The sequence below is a fragment of the Capricornis sumatraensis genome, chromosome 4 (genome assembly GCF_032405125.1).
Source record: "Capricornis sumatraensis isolate serow.1 chromosome 4, serow.2, whole genome shotgun sequence".
NCBI lineage: Eukaryota > Metazoa > Chordata > Mammalia > Artiodactyla > Bovidae > Capricornis > Capricornis sumatraensis.
The window spans coordinates 113,672,765-113,691,440 of record NC_091072.1 but is presented as its reverse complement, the minus strand read 5'-3'; the positions used below and the strand labels follow the sequence as shown (position 1 = coordinate 113,691,440).

Here is an 18,676-nt window from a genome sequence, read left to right as displayed (position 1 = left end):
GTGGACAAAGCAAATTAAAAACCTTCTTTGTCTTCTACATACTAACTCTTGACAGATTTGGAAATTTTAACCCAACACTGTCTTCTGGCCAGGCTACTGGGCCAGTGAGTTTTACAATGAGTTGACTTTAAAAAGACAGGAATACCTGGTAACATAGCTCTGTGTCAGAAGTATATGTTAAAGTGGAGGATTGTCAGGCATTTCGGGAATGAGGTATGTGAGAATAGCATTTCCTTTGGACTGGTAGCACAGGAGTGCTATGTAAAGCTGCTTATCCAGGAAGAAAGGGAATTTTCCATCTCCTCAAGGAAATACTAGAATTAATATTTAAATAGGTAATATTAAATATAATATTAAGAAAAATTAGAATTCTGTCTCGGGAAAAGGCTGCATCTTCTTCAAGGGAAAATTCCAGGGAATATAGCAACCTTGGCTTCCCAGGTGTGGTGATGGTAGTGGTGGTGGTGTAGTCGCTCCGCTGTGTCAGACTCTGTGACCTCACAGACTGTAGCTGACCAGGCTCTTCTCTCTGTGGGATTTCTCAGGCAAGAATAATGGAGTGGGTTGCCATTTCCTTCTCTAGGGGATCTTCCTGTCCCGGGGATCGAACTCCTGCACTGCAGGCAGATTCTTTACCACTGTGCCACCTGGGAAGCCGAGGTTTCCCTCGGAGCTCAGTAGGTAAAAGACTGGGCAGCCTTGGGGACAGAGTGGTAATGGGATATCAAGAGAGGACACCTTACTTGGCACAGAATGGGCAATGCACTCGGAATCGGAAATCTGGGTCCGAGCTGACTCTGCCAGCACTAAGCTGTAGGAGGCAAGCCACTCACGACTCTGACCCTCAATTTCCTGATCTGTGTGCTGCTGCTGCTAAGCCGCATCAGTCATGTCTGACTGTGCGACCCCATGGACGGCAGCCCACCAGGCTCCTCCGTCCATGGGGTTTTTCAGGCAAGAGTACTGGAGTGGGGTGCCATTGCCTTCTCTGAACTCAACTCCTGCCCCAGCCTAACTCCAAAACACTGTTCCTTCCCAGTCCTCCCCTTCTTGATAGACCACCTTGCCAGTGGCTCAGGCCACAGACCTCACCCTCAGTTCTGGTCTTTTCCTTCTCTAGCATCTCAGCCATCAGCAAGTCCTGCTGGCTCTAATTCCAGAGCACACCCAGAATGCACCGCTTCACTCCTGTTCTCCACTACTGCCCTTGTCCAAGCCACTGTCCCCTCCTGCCTGGACCACTGCCACCACCTCTGGGCTTCTCTGCCTGCTCCCCTCCAGTCTCCTCTCCATGGGGAACCCAGGGTGATTTCTTAAAAACGGTAATTCCATCTTGTCACTCCTTTGCTTACAGTCACTACCCAAACAGGCCTGCTGGTTCCCAGTATATTTAGAATGAAGTCTAAATCCCTTTCTTTTGGCCACATGACCCTGTACGCTGTGCCCCATCCTTTTTCTCTCACTGTCTCAAACCGTGTTCCTGCTCAGGCACATGTCTGGCCAGACTGGCCTTGTGTGTCTTCTCTGATTGTACCAAGCTCACTTATGCCTCAGGGCTGGTGAACTTAATTCTCCCAGACCCTTGCGTCCCTTCTTTTCATCCTCCAGGTCTCAGTTCAAGTCCACTTCCTCCAAGAGGCCGACCCTGATCATGATCCACAGGGCAGCCCCCTCTTCCTGAAAACCAGTCACTTTTGCATTAGTCTTCCGGTGTCACACTGATCACTACCTTAAATTATTCTCTTTGTATTTTTGTTTCCTTTTTTTCTGTTTTCTTCCCCAAGAAAACATACATCCCAGGAAAGCAGACTCTGTCAGTATTTACCACTGTTATTTCTAATATTGAGAACAGTTGGTACATAGTGAGAGCTTGAGAAATGGATCGATTAATAACATAAGCACTTGAGATAATCCTCCATTATACCAAGTTCAATGAGACACAAAGTTGCTTTGTGATCCGTGCCATCCTTTACCAGGCTTAAAACCAGTCACTATGGCCTCCTGCCTCTTCTTGGCTCTATTCCTGTAGGTCAACAGGTTTTCACTCTTTACTGCTGCTCCCCATTTTTTCTTTCACAGGAAAAACAAAACCTTCATCACAGCCCTCCAAGTCCAAACCCCACCTAGCCTGTCTCCCCTTCCTGCCCAGCCTGCGACAGCAGACCTTCCAGCGGTCACCTCTACTGACTGTGGCCATGGACCAGGCACTGCCTGCTTCACACACATCATTTTGTTTAATCCCGGTAACAACTCCTAGGAAACCGTCTCCATTTCAAAGGGATAAAACTGGTCACTCAGCGCTCAGGACCTTTATCTCTTTGCTATACTTTTTCTCAACCTGAAGGGTTTCTTTAAATGCTGAACAGAGGTAACCTTGAAGAAAAGGGGAAAGTGTGCATTCAGTAAGCCCACAGGGCAGGGCAGGGGTACTGGATGTACATTACAGGAAAGTGCACTCAGGTTCCATATAAGAGAACCGCAGCCTCAGAAAGCTGCAAGCGGCTCCCTTCACAGGTCACAGGCAAAGAGGAACAGCATCTGTGAAAAATAATCTAAGAAATTCTTATACTAGGGAAGACGGATTTGGACCAGACTTCTTAAAAGTGTTTTCAAATGCTGAGTTTTATCCCTATCTACAACAAACTCACAACTTCTCTATCACGAATGGTCTTCACCATTTAGTTTAGTATGAACTGTATGCAATCCATTGTATTCATCTTTTTGCCAACTACTCAGGGACACTAGCCAAGGGCTGAGTTTCCTTGCTACCTCCCAAAGAGCCAACATGATTTTGAGCCCACAGCAGGGATTTAAATATGACCAAATAGATTTCTGTGGGCTGTCAAGGCAGATTTTTATTGAAGCTCACAATGCATCTCCGGGTGGGTGTGTGCATTTAGCTATCTTGGTTGAAAAGCTTTAGCGGGCTTCTGTGGTAAGTTAGGGCTGGGGAGCTATGAGTCCAGGGTGATGAAAACCCTGGTACCAATCTGGATATAAATGGGACATTTCATTTCTGATATTTACTGGGACAAATAAGTTACATTAATTTGAGGAGGGAAGATTTTGGCTTATTATATCTGTATGTTTGTGATACTTTATTTAATAAACTATTCCACAGACACATTGAACAGATACTGTATAATATGTAAAGTGCTGTGTGGGATGCTGGGTGGGGGTAGTTAAATAAATTAGTAGGGCATGTTTTCCATCCTCAATAAATCTAAAATATACTTAAGTTAGCCCAACAAAGTGTTCTGATTTTAACAATATATACAAGTGGTTTAACAAAACCATGATTATTTTTGAATCTTTATGATTTTACTATAAATGAAAAAAACCTGAAAAAATAGGTTTCTGCCATTGTCATGTCTCTGGTTTCAGAAGGGTGACATTCACAGAAAGGATAAAAATGGCAGACTTTAGCTATAATAATGATTCAGGAAAAAGATATGCTATTCTCAGATAAGAGTTGCCAAACTGTGATGAATACCTTTCTGATAATTATTAGCATTTATGTCATAATTCTAATTATATGAACTTTAAACCTTTTTTAAGTTAGTTTTCAATCTCAGAAATGCTTACAACAGCCAACAAAAACAAGGCACCTTGGAAGCAAGGCTCTGATTAGCAGATAAAAGGGGTTCTAAAAACTCTTCTCACCTTTTACTAAAATAACTTTAATTTCAGTTCTATATGCTTCAGTGAAAAAAACTCACACACTTAGCATTCTTGTGTTGAACATTCTCAAATAATACATACATGGATTTCCAGGAAACCGGGAAGAAGAAACATGTCTATCTCTACTCCTTCTCTGAACCTCACTAACAAGAGAGTTGACAAAATTAAGGTATAAGCCTATAAGGAAAAAGAATGGGCAAGAGAGAACTATACAATTTTGAAAGCTGATGAACAGAGGAAAGAACAGTAAGTGGCTTAAGAGAAGGAGAAAATTACACCTGGAAAAGGTTTTCATTCCAATCCCAAAGAAAGGCACCCAAAGAATGCTCAAACTACTGCACAATTGCACTCATCTCACATGCTAGCAAAGTAATGCTCAAAATGCTCCAAGCCAGGCTTCAACAATACGTGAACCGTGAACTGCCTGATGTCCAAGCTGGGTTCAGAAAAGGCAGAGGAACCAGAGATCAAATTGCCAACATCCGTTGGATCATAGAAAAAGCAAGAGGGTTCCAAAAACACATTTACTTCTGTTTTATTGACTATGCCAAAGCCTTTGACTGTGTGGATCACAACCATCTGTGGAAAATTCTGAAAGAGATGGGAATACCAGACCACCTGACCTGCCTCCTGAGAAATCTATATACAAGTCAAGAAACAACAATTAGAACCAGACATGCAACAAGGGACTGGTTCCAAATTGGGAAAGGAGTCCATCAAGGCTGTATATTGTCACACTGCTTATTTAACTTCTATGCAAAGTACATCATGCAAAATGCCAGGCTGGATGAAGCACAAGCTGGAATTAAGATTGCCAGGAGAAATATCAATAACCTCGGATATGCAGATGACACCACCCTTATGGCAGAAAGCAAAGAGGAACTGAAGAGCCTCTTGATGAAAGTGAAAGAGGAGACTGAAAAAGCTAGCTTAAAATTCAACATTCAGAAAACTAAGATCATGGCATATGGTCCCATCACTTCATAGCAAATAGATGGGGAAACAATGACAGACTTTATTTTTGGGGGCTCCAAAATCACTGCTGATGGTGACTGCAGCCATGATAATTAAAAGACGCTTACTCCTTAGAAGAAAAGTTAAGACCAACCTAGATAGCATATTAAAAGGCAGAGACATTACTTTGCTGACAAAGGTCTGTCTAGTCAAAGCTATGTTTTTTTCCAGTAGTCATGTATAGATGTGAGAGTTAGACCTTAAAGAAAGCTGAACACTGAAGAATTGATGCTTTTGAACTGTGGTGTTGGTACTCTTGAGAGTCCCTTTGACTGCAAGGAGATCCCACCAGTCCATCCTAAAGGAAATCAGTCCTGAATATTCATTGGAAGAACTGGTGCTGAAGCTGAAACTCCAATACTCTGGCCACCTGACGCGAAGAGTTGACTCACTGGAAAAGAGCCTGATGCTGGGAAAGATTGAAGGCGGGAGGAGAAGGGGATGATAAAGGACTAGATGGCTGGATAGCATCACTGACTTGATGGACATGAGTTTGAGCAAATTCTGGGAGTTGGTGATGGCCAGGCCTGGCATGCTGTAGTCCATGGGGTTGCAAAGAGTTGGACACAACTGAGTGACTGACCTGAACTAAACCTGCACGGAGGCACAGGGGAGGGAACTAACTCAGATCTCTCCACTGCTCCCGGGAAGGCTCAAAGTGCTGTGAAAACAGGGTGAACGGTGGGGGTGAGGGCAGTAGTACTGACTCATAGGTTACCTGTCCACCAGCAGTCCCAGAGGGCTCTGTATTTAAAATGTGTCTCACTCTTTGCAACTCCATGGATTGTACCTGCCAGGCTCCTCTGTCCACGGAATTCTCCAGGCAAGAATACTGGAATGGGTTGCCATTTCCTCCTCCGGGGGATCTTCCTGACCCAGGGATCGAAACTGGGTCTCCCATATCACAGGCAGATTCTTTACTGTCTGAGCGACCAGCGAAGCCCACCACTTCCCCCACTCACCACCAACTCTCACCGGGGCTGTTACAACTGCCTTTGAACTGGAATCAGGGCTCCCTCACTTGCCCCATACAGTCTTGTTTTCATGGGGTCCAAAGTAAGTCCCATCGTATTTCTCGTTTGCTCAGACCCCTCCAGTGGCATCTCTCTCCCTCAGGGTAAAGCTGAAGTTCACGGAGTGACCAGTGAGGCCTCACCTCTGACTGCCTCTGCTCCAGCCACACTGGCTCCTGACTGGGCCTCCAGTACACCAGGCTGAGCGCAGCCTCAGACCTCCCATTTCCCTCCATCACTTGAGCTCCCTTCCTTCTCTCAGGACTTTACTCAGTCATCTTCTCAGCAAGGTACTGCTCCTCAACCACTTTACTTACAATGTCACGAATAATCACTCCCCCTTGACCTGCTTCCTGTTTTGCTCCCCTATCTCTTAGTTTTTTTCATCTCAGCACTTAGCATTATCTCTCTTGCCCACAGGAATGTAAGCTCCACACGGGCTGGGATCTTGTCTGTTCTGTTCACTGCATATCAGCAGGACCTAGAATAGTACTGAACACGCAGAAGATACATAACCAAGTCTTTGTAGAAATATATGTCTGTATAAGAAATCATCAGAACCTCAGTTTTTATTCTCTACCCTATACAGCCAAGAAACTACCTTCTATCTCCAAAGACTTACCCAAGAAAATGAACCAGAATGACCCATGACCCAGTGTGGGGTGATGACACAGCAGAGGGTCGGGTGAGGATACAGAGGAATGAAGTGAAAGTCTGTGCACTGGGCTCACAGCCTGCTGCCCCCGTCTGGCTTCCAGAAGGTCAGCTGACAGATAAACCTTAAGCATTGTTCCCACCCTCATTTCCAACTGCAACCTGAAATTGAACTGAATGGCACTTGCAAGAAATATGATTCACTGCTTGATCACCTACAGTGACTTCCACCAGTCAACAGGTTCTATCCCTGGGACACAGACCTGCTAACCATTCTTTCACTGCACATTAAAGGAAAGCCTCCAACAACAACAACCAGACTCTAAAACACACATGAGGAAAAGAATGCTCTCAAGAAACAGAGATTATATTAGAAACAGAAAAAAAACAAACAAAAAAAGAAAACAAAACCAAAAAAGTAAACCTAAAAACTAAAAGAAAATTTAAAATATATAAATACATACCTGTTGTTATAAAATGGAAGAGTACAAATTAAATTTAAAATTATAATTGGAAATCAAAAATATAAATAGGTTAAAACGGATCTTGAAAATAAAACTGATCCGATCTCCTAGAAAGAAAAATAAGAGAAAAGAATGGAGAGCAGGGAAAGAAAAGATAACAAAGCTAGAGCATCAGTCTGGAAGAAATCTAACTAACAGGAAAACTAGAAAGGGCATGGGGAAAATGAGGAAAAGGAAATTACCAACAACAAGTACATGAAAATGTCCAAGAATTGAAGGAACTCAAACTTCCAGAATAAGAGGGTGTCTGATGTTCAAGGACAAGAAATGAAAAAAGTGTCTATGGAATTTCAGAATTCAAGAAAAGGAAACAGTAAAAGCTTCCAGGGGTGGGGAAATAGGGAAGGATGGAAGGAGGAAAACAGAGAGAAACAGCGCACAGACAAAGATCTGAAGAATGACGCTGCAATTCACGTAAGTAAGATGGAATCTGGACAATAATGTAGCGATGGAATCAAAATCCTTAGGGAGAACAATTTTAAAATCTAGAATTCTTCACTCAACCAAAGTATATTTCAAGTATGAGGACAGAATATGTTCAGACATACACGAGCTCAAAAAATGTACTTTACATGTGCACTTTCTCAGCAATTTAATAGATGGACTATCCCACTACAGGGGTGGGAGGTGGGGTAGAGAGATAAGTGACAGGGGAGAGCCAAGAAACAAGGGCTCAAAGGAGGCTGCCATAAGTGATTACCATTCAGCAGGCTTAGAGTGCAGTGCATGGGCTGGGTCCCCCCTAAAATTCATATTACTGATGTTGAATTTCTGGTCTCTAGAACTGAGAGACAATAACTTCTCTTGTTTAGGTCACCTAAGTCTGTGGCATTTTATTTTAGCAGTCTAAGTGTACTAATACAGAGTGCTTCCCAACCTTTCTAAAAAACAAGTCTAAGGCACGTAAGATGAGCTGTAATGGCCTTGGCTTCCCCAGGCTCTGCCCAGCACTCCTGAGAGTTCCAAGGATTAACCTCTCAGTTTACCTATTACAATTCTTAACACTTTACTGGGAAGGTCCGGCTCAGAGAAGGACCACTATGGCTTGGAGAAGAAGGAGTGGGGACACTGTAAAAGAAACCATCTGGGGAAAAAATGGTTCTAACAGACTACCGATCATGTGGAAAACTGAGCCCATGCTGAGAGGCTGTTGATGGTATAGAATGGTAATAAAAATAAGGAAAATTAAGCAAAATTCTTAAATGAGATACCAATTAACTTCTGAAAAAATAAAGTTATATAACCAAGGAAATGTACTCAACAATCACTTGGTTTGGAAGCGAATAATATTTATGGCCCAGATAATGCAACATAAATAATTAAGTAACTTAAAATTATGATAAATCTATGCAGGGAATGGAAGTTGGGAATAGGAAAGAGAGGTAGCCAAGTGTAGGTCCTCCTACCTATCACAAGGGGAGACCAGCAGGCAACATCTGCTGGTGAATCCGTCTGCAAACGGATGAATGAACACAGAGCTGCTTAAGAATATTATTTAGAAATACTAAGATGAAAATGAGGTGAAACTGCTTCAGGAAACAGAAGAAGAAGAAAGGAAAGGAAAGGAAAACTATGTTTTTTAGTACAAGGCATTCTGGCAACCCACTCCAGTGTTCTTGCCTGGAGAATCCCAGGGACGGGGGAGCCTGGTGGGCTGCCATCTATGGGGTCGCACAGAGTCGGACACGACTGCAGCGACTTAGCAGCAGCAGCAGCAGCAGCAGCAGCAGCACTCTTTTTTGGTACTATTTGACCTTTTTAAGCCATGTGCATTTATTATTTAATAAAATTATACTTAAATAAAAATTATGTTAATGGTCCTTATACTCTGATAAAGCTTACATTATCTATTTTTTGTTTGTTTGCTGTTCCCCCCCCAATCTTTTCAATAAATCTAATGAAGTTGTAACAGAAGAGACTATCAAGGGAATCTAGGCTAATCAGAAGGTTTTACCCTTGGATTAAAAGCCATCTGGAAAAAGAAAACTAGCAAGATAAACTCCTCACTACAAGTGAAAGGTCATCTAGACCCGGGAGGACTTCTTTCAGTTTCGTATAGAGATATTCTAGTCAAAGCTCCCTAAGACTGAAGAGATCTCTAAACTCTGCTACATTTCAGATCACTGCAAGTTGGAAACCACTTCCGTCAATGAGCACTATCTGTGTTTTATTAATAGTCTGAAAAAATGCAAGAGCACAGACTTGATGACATTTTACCTTGAGGTCTGTATTCACAGGACCTTACTAATCGAGCACGGTTTTCATTCAAAAGTACTGCTTTGTTTCTACTGTAACATACACACACTCATATACAATGTACAGATTAAAATCTGGGTGAAAACCAATCCATCAAGAGTGGGGAATCTGTTCCTTTTCATATTCCCCATACCTTCAATTCATTCATATATTCAACTGTTAGCAATTACCTACTAAATACATACTCTGAGAAAAGCTCTTATGAGAATCTAAGGACATGGTCCTTGTCCTCAAGCTTAGTGGAATGCGAACACAGTGGGTAATTACTGAAATGTACACTAGCCTTCAACTCTTTACATAGTAACTCTGATGGAACACAGCACAAGGATTTGGGCTTCAAGTGTGCAAACTGATTCAGAATAGAGATGTCCTCTTACGGTGTGCACGCTTGTAAAACTTTTAGTGCCAACATTTTATAAGAGGAGTATCAAGCTTTGCTCTTGTCCAGGAAATAGGTCAAGTAAAACAGACGCTATTAACGAGGCTATGGTTACCCCACAGAAAGACTTAGGAGTGTATCTCAGAAAGTGTCAAGACCAACAGAGAAGGAGAAACAATCTCAATACAGAGAATCTAACTTTCACTGGTAAGCACTAGGAAATAACAGAACCTCAAGATAGGTTTTAAACTTAAGACAGCATCTTAGAGAACTGTATGAAGTAGAGGTATCAAATTCACAGTTACAGATGGAACCAATTCTGTTTCATAAAATATTGATAGGCTGAAATAATCTTGTGTCTGTTAACTGAACTAAAAAATGCTTCCGATGAAATAGTTAGTATCTTAGTCTGAAACAGTTCCACTGATGGAATGACAACTAAGGCTAGATTCATTTGACCAAACACACTATAATATCTGATATACTTGCCTGGCAAAGCAATAGTCAGAATCATCAAGAATTTAATGTATAATTATCTTCAAACCAGTCAATTAAAAACAAGAAGATGGGATGGGGTAGGAGATAGTAGGGGGGTTCAGGAGAGAGGGAAAAAAACAAACAACAAAAACAGGAAGATACCACACCAGCAATTTATAAGCACAAATGAGATTCAAAGTTGAAGAGTGAATGAATAATAGCCAGTATTAATAATCACAGCTTTCACTTCTTGAGCACTTACTATGTGTCAAGCACAATCCTAACTGCTTAACGGTCAGGATAGCAAACAGGTTAGTTACAGAGCATGGACTCTGGAGCTAGGCTGCTAGGGCTTAAAAACCAGCTCTGCCACCAACTGGGGACGTAGGCAACCTACTAAGTTCTCTGTGCCTTGACTTCCTCACCTATAAAGTGCAGATTGACCTACCTCCTGGGACTGTGGAAGAAACAAATGAGCAATGTGCCAGGCACACTGAGTGCTACCCAAGTGTTAGCTGCTGTTGTTTTGAATACTAGTGCATGGCAGACAGAGCTAAAATTCAAACACCAGGACAAACTTAAAGTCTAGGTATATAATGACTAAAAGAGACTCTACTGATAAGTTGATCAGTAGTGACACAGGACCACATGTTCCTTGAAGATAAAAACAAAGCAAAACCAACAATGAATGAAAACCCAGCACTGACCATCAACAGAAACAGGCTCGCCAACGGGATCTGATGGAGAAGGAGCATCTAGGAGAAGGGTCACTATGAGGCACTGCACTGGAGGCGGCGAAGACCACGGTTCTAACACCAGCTCAGCAGTGAGCTGGGTGCCTGTGACCGGCTGCTTACCGAGCAGGGTCTGAACTTTCTCTTGTGTTAAACAAAGGGGCAGGTGACTCTGAGGTGCTGACATCCTGATACTATGACCCAATAGAACATACAGCATTTTAAATACACACCTTTCGTAAAAAATAGGTATTACTATTTACTTCTGAACAGCCACTTGTACTTTAGCAGGTACGTCACCTAGAATGTATTTATAATTTTGGGCTGAGCAGTTGCAGAATGAAATACATAGTATAGAGAAGCAACACTATGGTACACTGCAGCTGCTGCTAAGTCGCTTCAGTCGTGTCCGACTCTGTGCAACCCCACAGACGGCAGGCCACCAGGCTCCCCCGTCCCCGGGATTCTCCAGGCAAGAACACTGGAGTGGGTTGCCATTTCCTTCTCCAATGCAGGAAAGTGAAAAGTGAAAGTAAAGTTGCTCAGTCATGTCCGACTCTTCATGACCCCATGGACTGCAGCCTACTGGGCTTCTCATCCATGGGATTTTCCAGGCAAGAGTACTGGAGTGGGGTGCCATTGCCTTCTCCATGGTATACTGTTAGATGCCATTAAAATATAAACAGGTTAATCTGGGAAATAAGAATACTTTTGATAACATGGTAATACTTTTTCTAACATACTGAATTTTTCTAACAGAGAGAATTATAAAGCAGTTCTTATATAATGTGGTTAATAAATACTATAGTTTTATAAAAAAGCTGAGAAATGATACAACTTACCTTTTTGCCCATGACGACTGCTGAATTTGTCTCCAATCTCTGGACGCCTTGTCTGTCTCAGCAGCATTTTGATCAGAAAAGCATCTTCAGCATTTGAAGATATCATCACTTTTTCAATATACGAGTCTGTTGCCCCTTTGTAGCTAATATTAAGAGAAAGTCACTATAGCAGAGTTTTCAAGCCGCCCTGGGTGAACCTACTCTTCCAGGCATATTTCATGTAATACCTACCACAGTATATTCTGATGTTCCCATTTCAGGTTCTGAAAAATGACTTTTCTCTTTCAAGAATAACTTAAAATGTTACAATTTCCCTTGGACAGTCCTAGTTTAAAGTGGTTAAACATTTATTACGAGGCAGGCACAATACAATTTAATCATTACCATACATGGTATTCACATACTGTTATTCCTTTATAGGAAATAAGAACTGAGGAAAACTTAGGAAGGTTAAGAACTTGCCCAGGACACATGACTCATACAAAGCAGACGTGGGATTTAAAATGCTGAAGCCTGTCACTCAACTGGAAATTTTTAAATATTACTTTAATCTACTCAGCGTTTCCACTGGGAACTTTTCACACACTTCACGTCGTCTGTCTTTCACTCAACAAACATTATTCAGAGTCTGCCTGTGTCAGATCCTTACAGGCTCTGGACATACAACGATTAAGAAGACATAGCTGCTGCCCCAAAGAAACTCACAACCAGTGAAGGGAGAGAGAAAGGGAGACACAAGAAAGTTTTCTGGGACGGCGAGAGGGGTAATGGGAAAGGCCTGAGGAGGTGACAGTCAGTCCCGCCAGTGATCGGTGGTGGTGACAGTGGTGGCAGGGAGGGGCAAGCTATCAAGGACTGCTTCCTGGAGGAGGAGACCCTAGAGTGGAGACCTGGCCAGACAGAAGGAAATTCCAGGCAGAGGGAGCAGCGTGAGTAAATGCACAGAAGTCACACGGAATGTCTGGAGAATAAGAGACAATTTACTAGAAATATGGAGGCTGGTGCGCCAAAGGGTGAGGCTAGAGACATGTGCCAAGAGTCATGGATGGCCGTGTATTTATTACATTATCATTTCGTTCAGCCTTTATCATGCAGGCGACATTGTCCTTAGGAGTTTTACTCAATCTACTCAAGTTTTATGCTATTTACGCAAGAGCAGCAGATGAGTAACTGAGGAGAAGAAATAAGTCACTCCGGCAGTAACAGAGGAAGCCTGAGAAGACGGGAGGTGCACGACTGGAGGCAGACGAGCAGCTACCAGGAACGGCGAGTCCAGCAGAAGGGGCCAAACTCAGAGAGCCACACCTGCCACTGGGGAGTGAGAGGACTTCTGAGGGGACAGAACTGTCAGCCCCAACCCAACTAAGGCGTGCAGCAGGTCACGCAAAGGAGTCAGGTGTATGCTGTAGGCGACTGGCTGGATGGCGGCACTACTCACCGAGAAATGGACCCAGAGGAAGCACGTCTGAGGCTGGGGTAGGTGAGGGGAGGATGACGGTTTGGGTCTGGGTTTGGGGACCCCTTTGTCCAAGAGCAGGTACGGAGCTGACACTGGGCAGATGTCTCTCTGGCAGTCACCAGCCAAAGGAGCTAACTTCTAATTTCCTCCACCCCTTCTTTTTAAAAATCTTTCAATGTAATATTTCCAAGGCATGACCAGGACATACGTGATGGGCACATCTTTGTACTGCGGCTGCTGGGGCACGTTACTTCCTTCCAGGGGAATCTGAGTCACTGTGGGCATGGACTTGTTTACAAGCACTTGCTTGTTTTCTACTTTCTCACCTGAGAGAGAGAGAAGAGCATCAGACAAGTCACTATCATCCGTGTGGAGGGCAAAGGTTATTGGAGCATAAAACCCCATGAAACCCCTGGTGCATGAAATTCAGACGCAGAGGTCACAAAAAGAGTCCACATGGGTGGAATCAGAGTTCAACGGGGCTTGTGTGAAATTCTGCAAGCCCATCTGAAAACACCACATAGATTAAGATCACAGCATGTATAAAATTAAGAAGCTGCTTTAGGGGACCACATGAATGACAGAAAATCCATCCACTTTAAAATGTCTCCTAGGGTGTTAGAATAGGTTTGGGCCATGTCACAGTGATTTCAGCTAGTAATGAGTCCCCGCCAACTTAAACGTGGACAATGAGAAAATGTAAGTATTTCTTCGATTTTCCTGCTGTCCTCACCTTTGCTCTGCATTTGCAGTAAGCACAGACACCAGCTACTACATTGCTGTCACTGCACTTGGTTTCCCTGCCATAGCACCCGGTTGATACGGTTTTATAGGTTGGTTTTTTTTTTCTGCCCTGTATACCAAACATTCAGACATACTGCTGAATACTTTCCATAATTTAAAAGCACATACATTAAAAAAAATGATTTTAAGGCTTTTACCTGGAGAACAAATACCATCTGCATCTAAAATCTCATGTCGCCAGATGGGTTTCCTTGTAGCAGCATCCAACATGGGCCCCATCACTTTATCAAAAGTCTGATTGGTATATCGTTTCAGGGTGCATTTAGCATTTTTATATACAAGGCAACGCCCAAAACCTAAAATGAAACCAAAGTGGGTTCAAAACCACCAGCAATATGGAACTATGAAGTCACAGATTTGTGTTACTCAACAAGCCACCCCACTCTACCTCCCTTCCCCTCCGAAGTGTTTGTCACTCAGTCGTGTCCAACTCAGTGATCCCATCAACTAGCCCACCCGGCTCCTCTGTCCATGGAACTCACCAGGCAAGAATACTGGAGTGGGTTGCCATTCCCTTCTCCAGGGGATCTTCCTGACCCAGGGATCAAACCCAGGTCTCCTGTGTTGCAGGTAGATTCTTTACCATCTGAGCCACCTGGGAAGCCCAGAGAAACACACCCCAAATGTGCTCTACATTTAGATCATGAGTAGCCAAGCCAAATAGCAATCTGATGACTTGAAGAACTGGCTCAAGATCTCCACCATATAAACATATCAACACTGGAATCTCTACAATCATTTTCCAGCACAGAATATACCTTGTCAGGTTGGAGGAAGGTGAGAAAAACCTAAGAATATCGCTGTGATTCTTTAAGAGTGCAGAGCCATAGCATGTGAAAATTGGAAAGGGCCTTAAAGATCACCTGGCTTAATCCCTCTATCTTACAGGTGCCACGAGTGAGGGGCAGAAAAATTAAGTGGCCAAGGTCACTCAGCAACATGGTGGCTGAGTTGAGACAGAGCAAATTCACTGATTAGCCCTCATTCTTCTCACATATCATTTTGTTGCAAAACGTTTGCTACTCTTCTCTGGAAAGTTTTCTTTATGCTGATTTTAGCATTTAGAGGAAGTCTCAAACAAGCAAACAAGAACATTAATCTTTCTCCAGAGAAAAGAGAGAATAAAAAGAAGCAATCAAATGATATTAATGGGAGAGAGAATTCACCTTTGCCTTGAAGATTAGAGATTACTTTGATTACATTTTTATATTACATTTATCTAGTGGAGGAGGGAAAAGTCCTGGGACCAATTAACAACTTAAACATTAAGAAAAGTAAGCAAAATGAATAGAAATAGCCTTTAGATGGAGCAAACTCAACCACTGAAATCCACAGAAGGATTTGTCAGTTGCTCAAAAGAGCTGCCTGTCCTTTCACACTAAGTAACATTTCCTAAGATGCTATGGCTAGATTTCTTTCTTCTTCTCTCTTTGGCCAAGCTGTTATTTTAAATGGGATTCTCCCTCTGATCTCCCCAGGATATACTGAGCCATGTCAGAGTTCACTTAAATAGGAAAATGTCTCCAGATTAAATGCCAGCTATTACTGAAGAAATAAATGCACGGCTGTAAAATCCTTTGCTTATGATTCTCCACCCAAAGCAGAACTCTTTCAAGAAATCTAAGAATTTGAGTTCAGGAAATTAATCGGGGAAGAGAGGATTTCTAAATAAAATCTCAGTGCTCTAATGTCATTTTTTAAATATGAAGGTGACCATGGGATGAAACAACACAGTTCTACATCTGGACAGTAGATGAAGACATCTGTGTGTCTTTGATTAACAGTCTTCGTTGTTATGGCTGCTGGTAAATTGTGTATAGCCATAATAAACTCGCCTCAGAGAGCAAGCTGCTTTGAAAACCTTACATGATCTTGAAATTTCATACAATGGCCATTAAGTGCAACATGCTGGAGTGCAGTGTGAATCTGAACTGCATGGAATCAGAAGCGTTTTCTTCTGAGTATAAATAGACATTTTATTTACAGGTGGGAGCTTAAAAGCAAGAGGACAGTAAACTCAGATCATTAAATTGTGTTGCGGAGTTTCTGACAGATATCACAAAGTCTTCAGATTTCTACATAAACGTTACCAGTTAATCAGAAAGGAAAACATCTAGCTTTAAAGCATGGCTGTTGTCATTTGGAGGAAAAAAAGCGGCATAAATTAAGTGCAGCCAACATTAACGCCAAAGACACATGTCTAGGAGTACTATTATGGCTGCCTAGCAACTGCAAAGAGTGAAGGGGAAGGCAGGGCGGGTCTGCCAGGGAGAGAGGAGAGAAATGGATGATGAAGACAGAAGTCACACCGCAGATCAGGTGATGGCTAACAAGCCCCCAGGTGGGGACCTGCAAAAGTAAGCCATCAAAAAACTGGGAAAGAAAAGGGTAAAATGATGAATCAGGGTTTGTGCATGTATACTTTTATCATTTTGCTAACAAAAAGGTATAGCATTATGAAGTTGAGATATATAATAAATAGCCTTTTATATACAACTATTGCTATTGTCCTTTCAACAGGTTTATATTTAAATATACAACTTGATGGTTTTTTTTTTTAAATGGTATTTCATTTATTGTAATTCCTGCTAGGAAATAATCAAATTCTTACATTTCAATTTTTGTTTTCTGTTGAACTGTCTCAAGTCACCAATAAATTAAATAACAAAGAAAAGAAAAGGTTCCTTAGTAACAATTATTAATACCTCTAAATAATATTCATTTTAAAAATGTCAACACCATACATAACCACTTCCTGGCTGTATATTATAAAAATCAAATCACTTGAAACTGACCTTAACATTCTGACGTCAAGTGACTTTCACATTGATCATGCTTGTATCTGAATCTGCACAAAGGTACCTTTGGTGCTCGTGCTTTGAAAATTCACTTACCTCTGTCCAAGGAAGCCTTATTTAAAACAAGAGCATCTTCGATATCATAGCCACTATAACTCATCACGGCAACTGTCGCGTTCTGTCCGGCTGGCAGTTTCTCAAATTCTATCAACTCAATTGTCTTTGTTTTAACCATGGGTTTTTGTGGATATGCTAGGAGATACATGAGAGTATCAATTCTGTTCCTCTGGTTGTATCCAATGGTACCTTCATTGGCATTGGAGAAAACAAAATGCAGCATTCTATTAGATCAAATAATTAAGCAGCAATGAATATAGAGAGAAACATTCACTTTAATAGTTAAAATGAAGAAAATCTTCAAATATTTAAAGAGCAATATCTCATAGTGATTAATGACTTTCAAAAACAATTTTTCTCAGTTATGTCAAAAATCCTACAAAGAAGAAAAAGCACACTCAAGGTATACTAATTGAATAATTTCAACTTTTGGATTTATAAAATTGATCCTATTTGGAGAGCTTTTGTCTCTGCTGGTTAATCATACATGTCAACAATTCTGCATTTGGTTCTACTATGTTCCAGGCATATTTACAGCTGCAATTAGAAAATACCCCACAGTGCTGATGGCAGAAAGCTTGGACAATAGCACAAATAAAGAAACCAACAATTCCAAATGTTCAACATGATAAAATTTTAAAAAGGGAGGAAAAACTAACTATTCACTTATTAAGCAGTTAATAAACACCTACTTGGGGCCCAGCACTGGAGATAAAATGGAGAAAGGCAGGGTCCTTTCCCCTAGGGAATCCAGGGCCCTGTCCAGTCAGGGATGGGCTTTTCTCTCCTTAGCAATCAGCCTTTCCACCTGATTGGACCTTGGAAGAGTATCACTGTCAACCGAAAGTGAAGCTAGAATGTTACCTACCCTTCTTTTTCCCCATTGGGTGCATTACAGTTCAAAGATTGATTCCACAAAAAGGCTTTCAGTCTCCGGGGCTTGTGAACACACAATTGCTCCTACTCAGAGACCTTAAAACCGGGAAACCCACGTTTGCCCTACTGTTGAGCTTGAGTGCAGGTTTCTGGACCTCTTTAACTCTTCCCAAGTATCTCTTCTTTGTCCTGTAGTGGCACATCTGCAATACCCACACACGTCCAAGGTGCTGACACGTCATTTAATGGAGTTAAGCTTTAATGTGAGCAGATATAAAACTCAATTATTTGTTTCCTTTCCCTTTTTCTCTTACTCATGTCATTAAATCAATGGTGATTTCAATTTAGAGATGAAAACAACCTATTCAGGCAGCAAAAATGATACAGTACTCCTTGATGGTTGGGCTTTAATGAAATCTGTAGGACACTAAAGAAACAAGTGCCTAGTATATTGCTAGGCTTATTACCAATGCTCAATAAATGTCAAGTAAATGAAATGGAAGAATTTCAATATACATTTTATGAAGGTACATATTTGTGCTTAAATCTCTACAAAATTTATCAAGATTCAGCTGAAAACCAATAGCTAAACTGAACTGCATGAACTTTTTCTCAAGTTCACACTAAAAATCCCCAATTACTGTTATTTTAGTGCCAACTAATAGACTGGGCAGGATACCTGATAATAGATCACTTATGGCCTTAGAAATAAAATTGCTGCTGCTCAGACTACAGTAAAGTTCATGACGGTAAGTTCATCCTTTTACATGAAATCAATTCAAATTTATGTTGAGATTTCAGCTTCAACTGTATACTTTACTCGCTGGAGACAAGGGTTCAGGCAAAGTCCCACCAGGCTGCCAAATGTGCCCTCTGAGACCTGAGCCGAGTGTTACCATGCAGCAGAGACGCAGAGCCAGCTGCACTTCTAAACAAGGGTGACAGAGATGGCATCCTGCTATAAAATTGTGCTACTCGGCCCAGAGCATAATTCTTGGGCATCACAACCCACTATGAAATGGAGGAGCAGCTAAACGGTTTCGCAAAA

The 18,676-nt window shown here is 41.9% G+C and overlaps 1 protein-coding gene across 1 annotated transcript in view; it reads right to left on the bottom strand.

The window, feature by feature from the left end:
* POLR3B (RNA polymerase III subunit B) overlaps positions 1 to 18,676 on the bottom strand; it is a 115,274-nt gene that overhangs the window by 23,996 nt on the left and 72,602 nt on the right. The window contains exons 20-23 of the mRNA XM_068970372.1: positions 16,732 to 16,941; positions 13,975 to 14,133; positions 13,242 to 13,359; positions 11,575 to 11,717 (exon numbers count right to left, since the gene is read on the bottom strand). Of these exons, the coding sequence (XP_068826473.1) occupies positions 11,575 to 11,717; positions 13,242 to 13,359; positions 13,975 to 14,133; positions 16,732 to 16,941 (630 nt within the window). The remainder of the gene's footprint in view (positions 1 to 11,574; positions 11,718 to 13,241; positions 13,360 to 13,974; positions 14,134 to 16,731; positions 16,942 to 18,676) is intronic.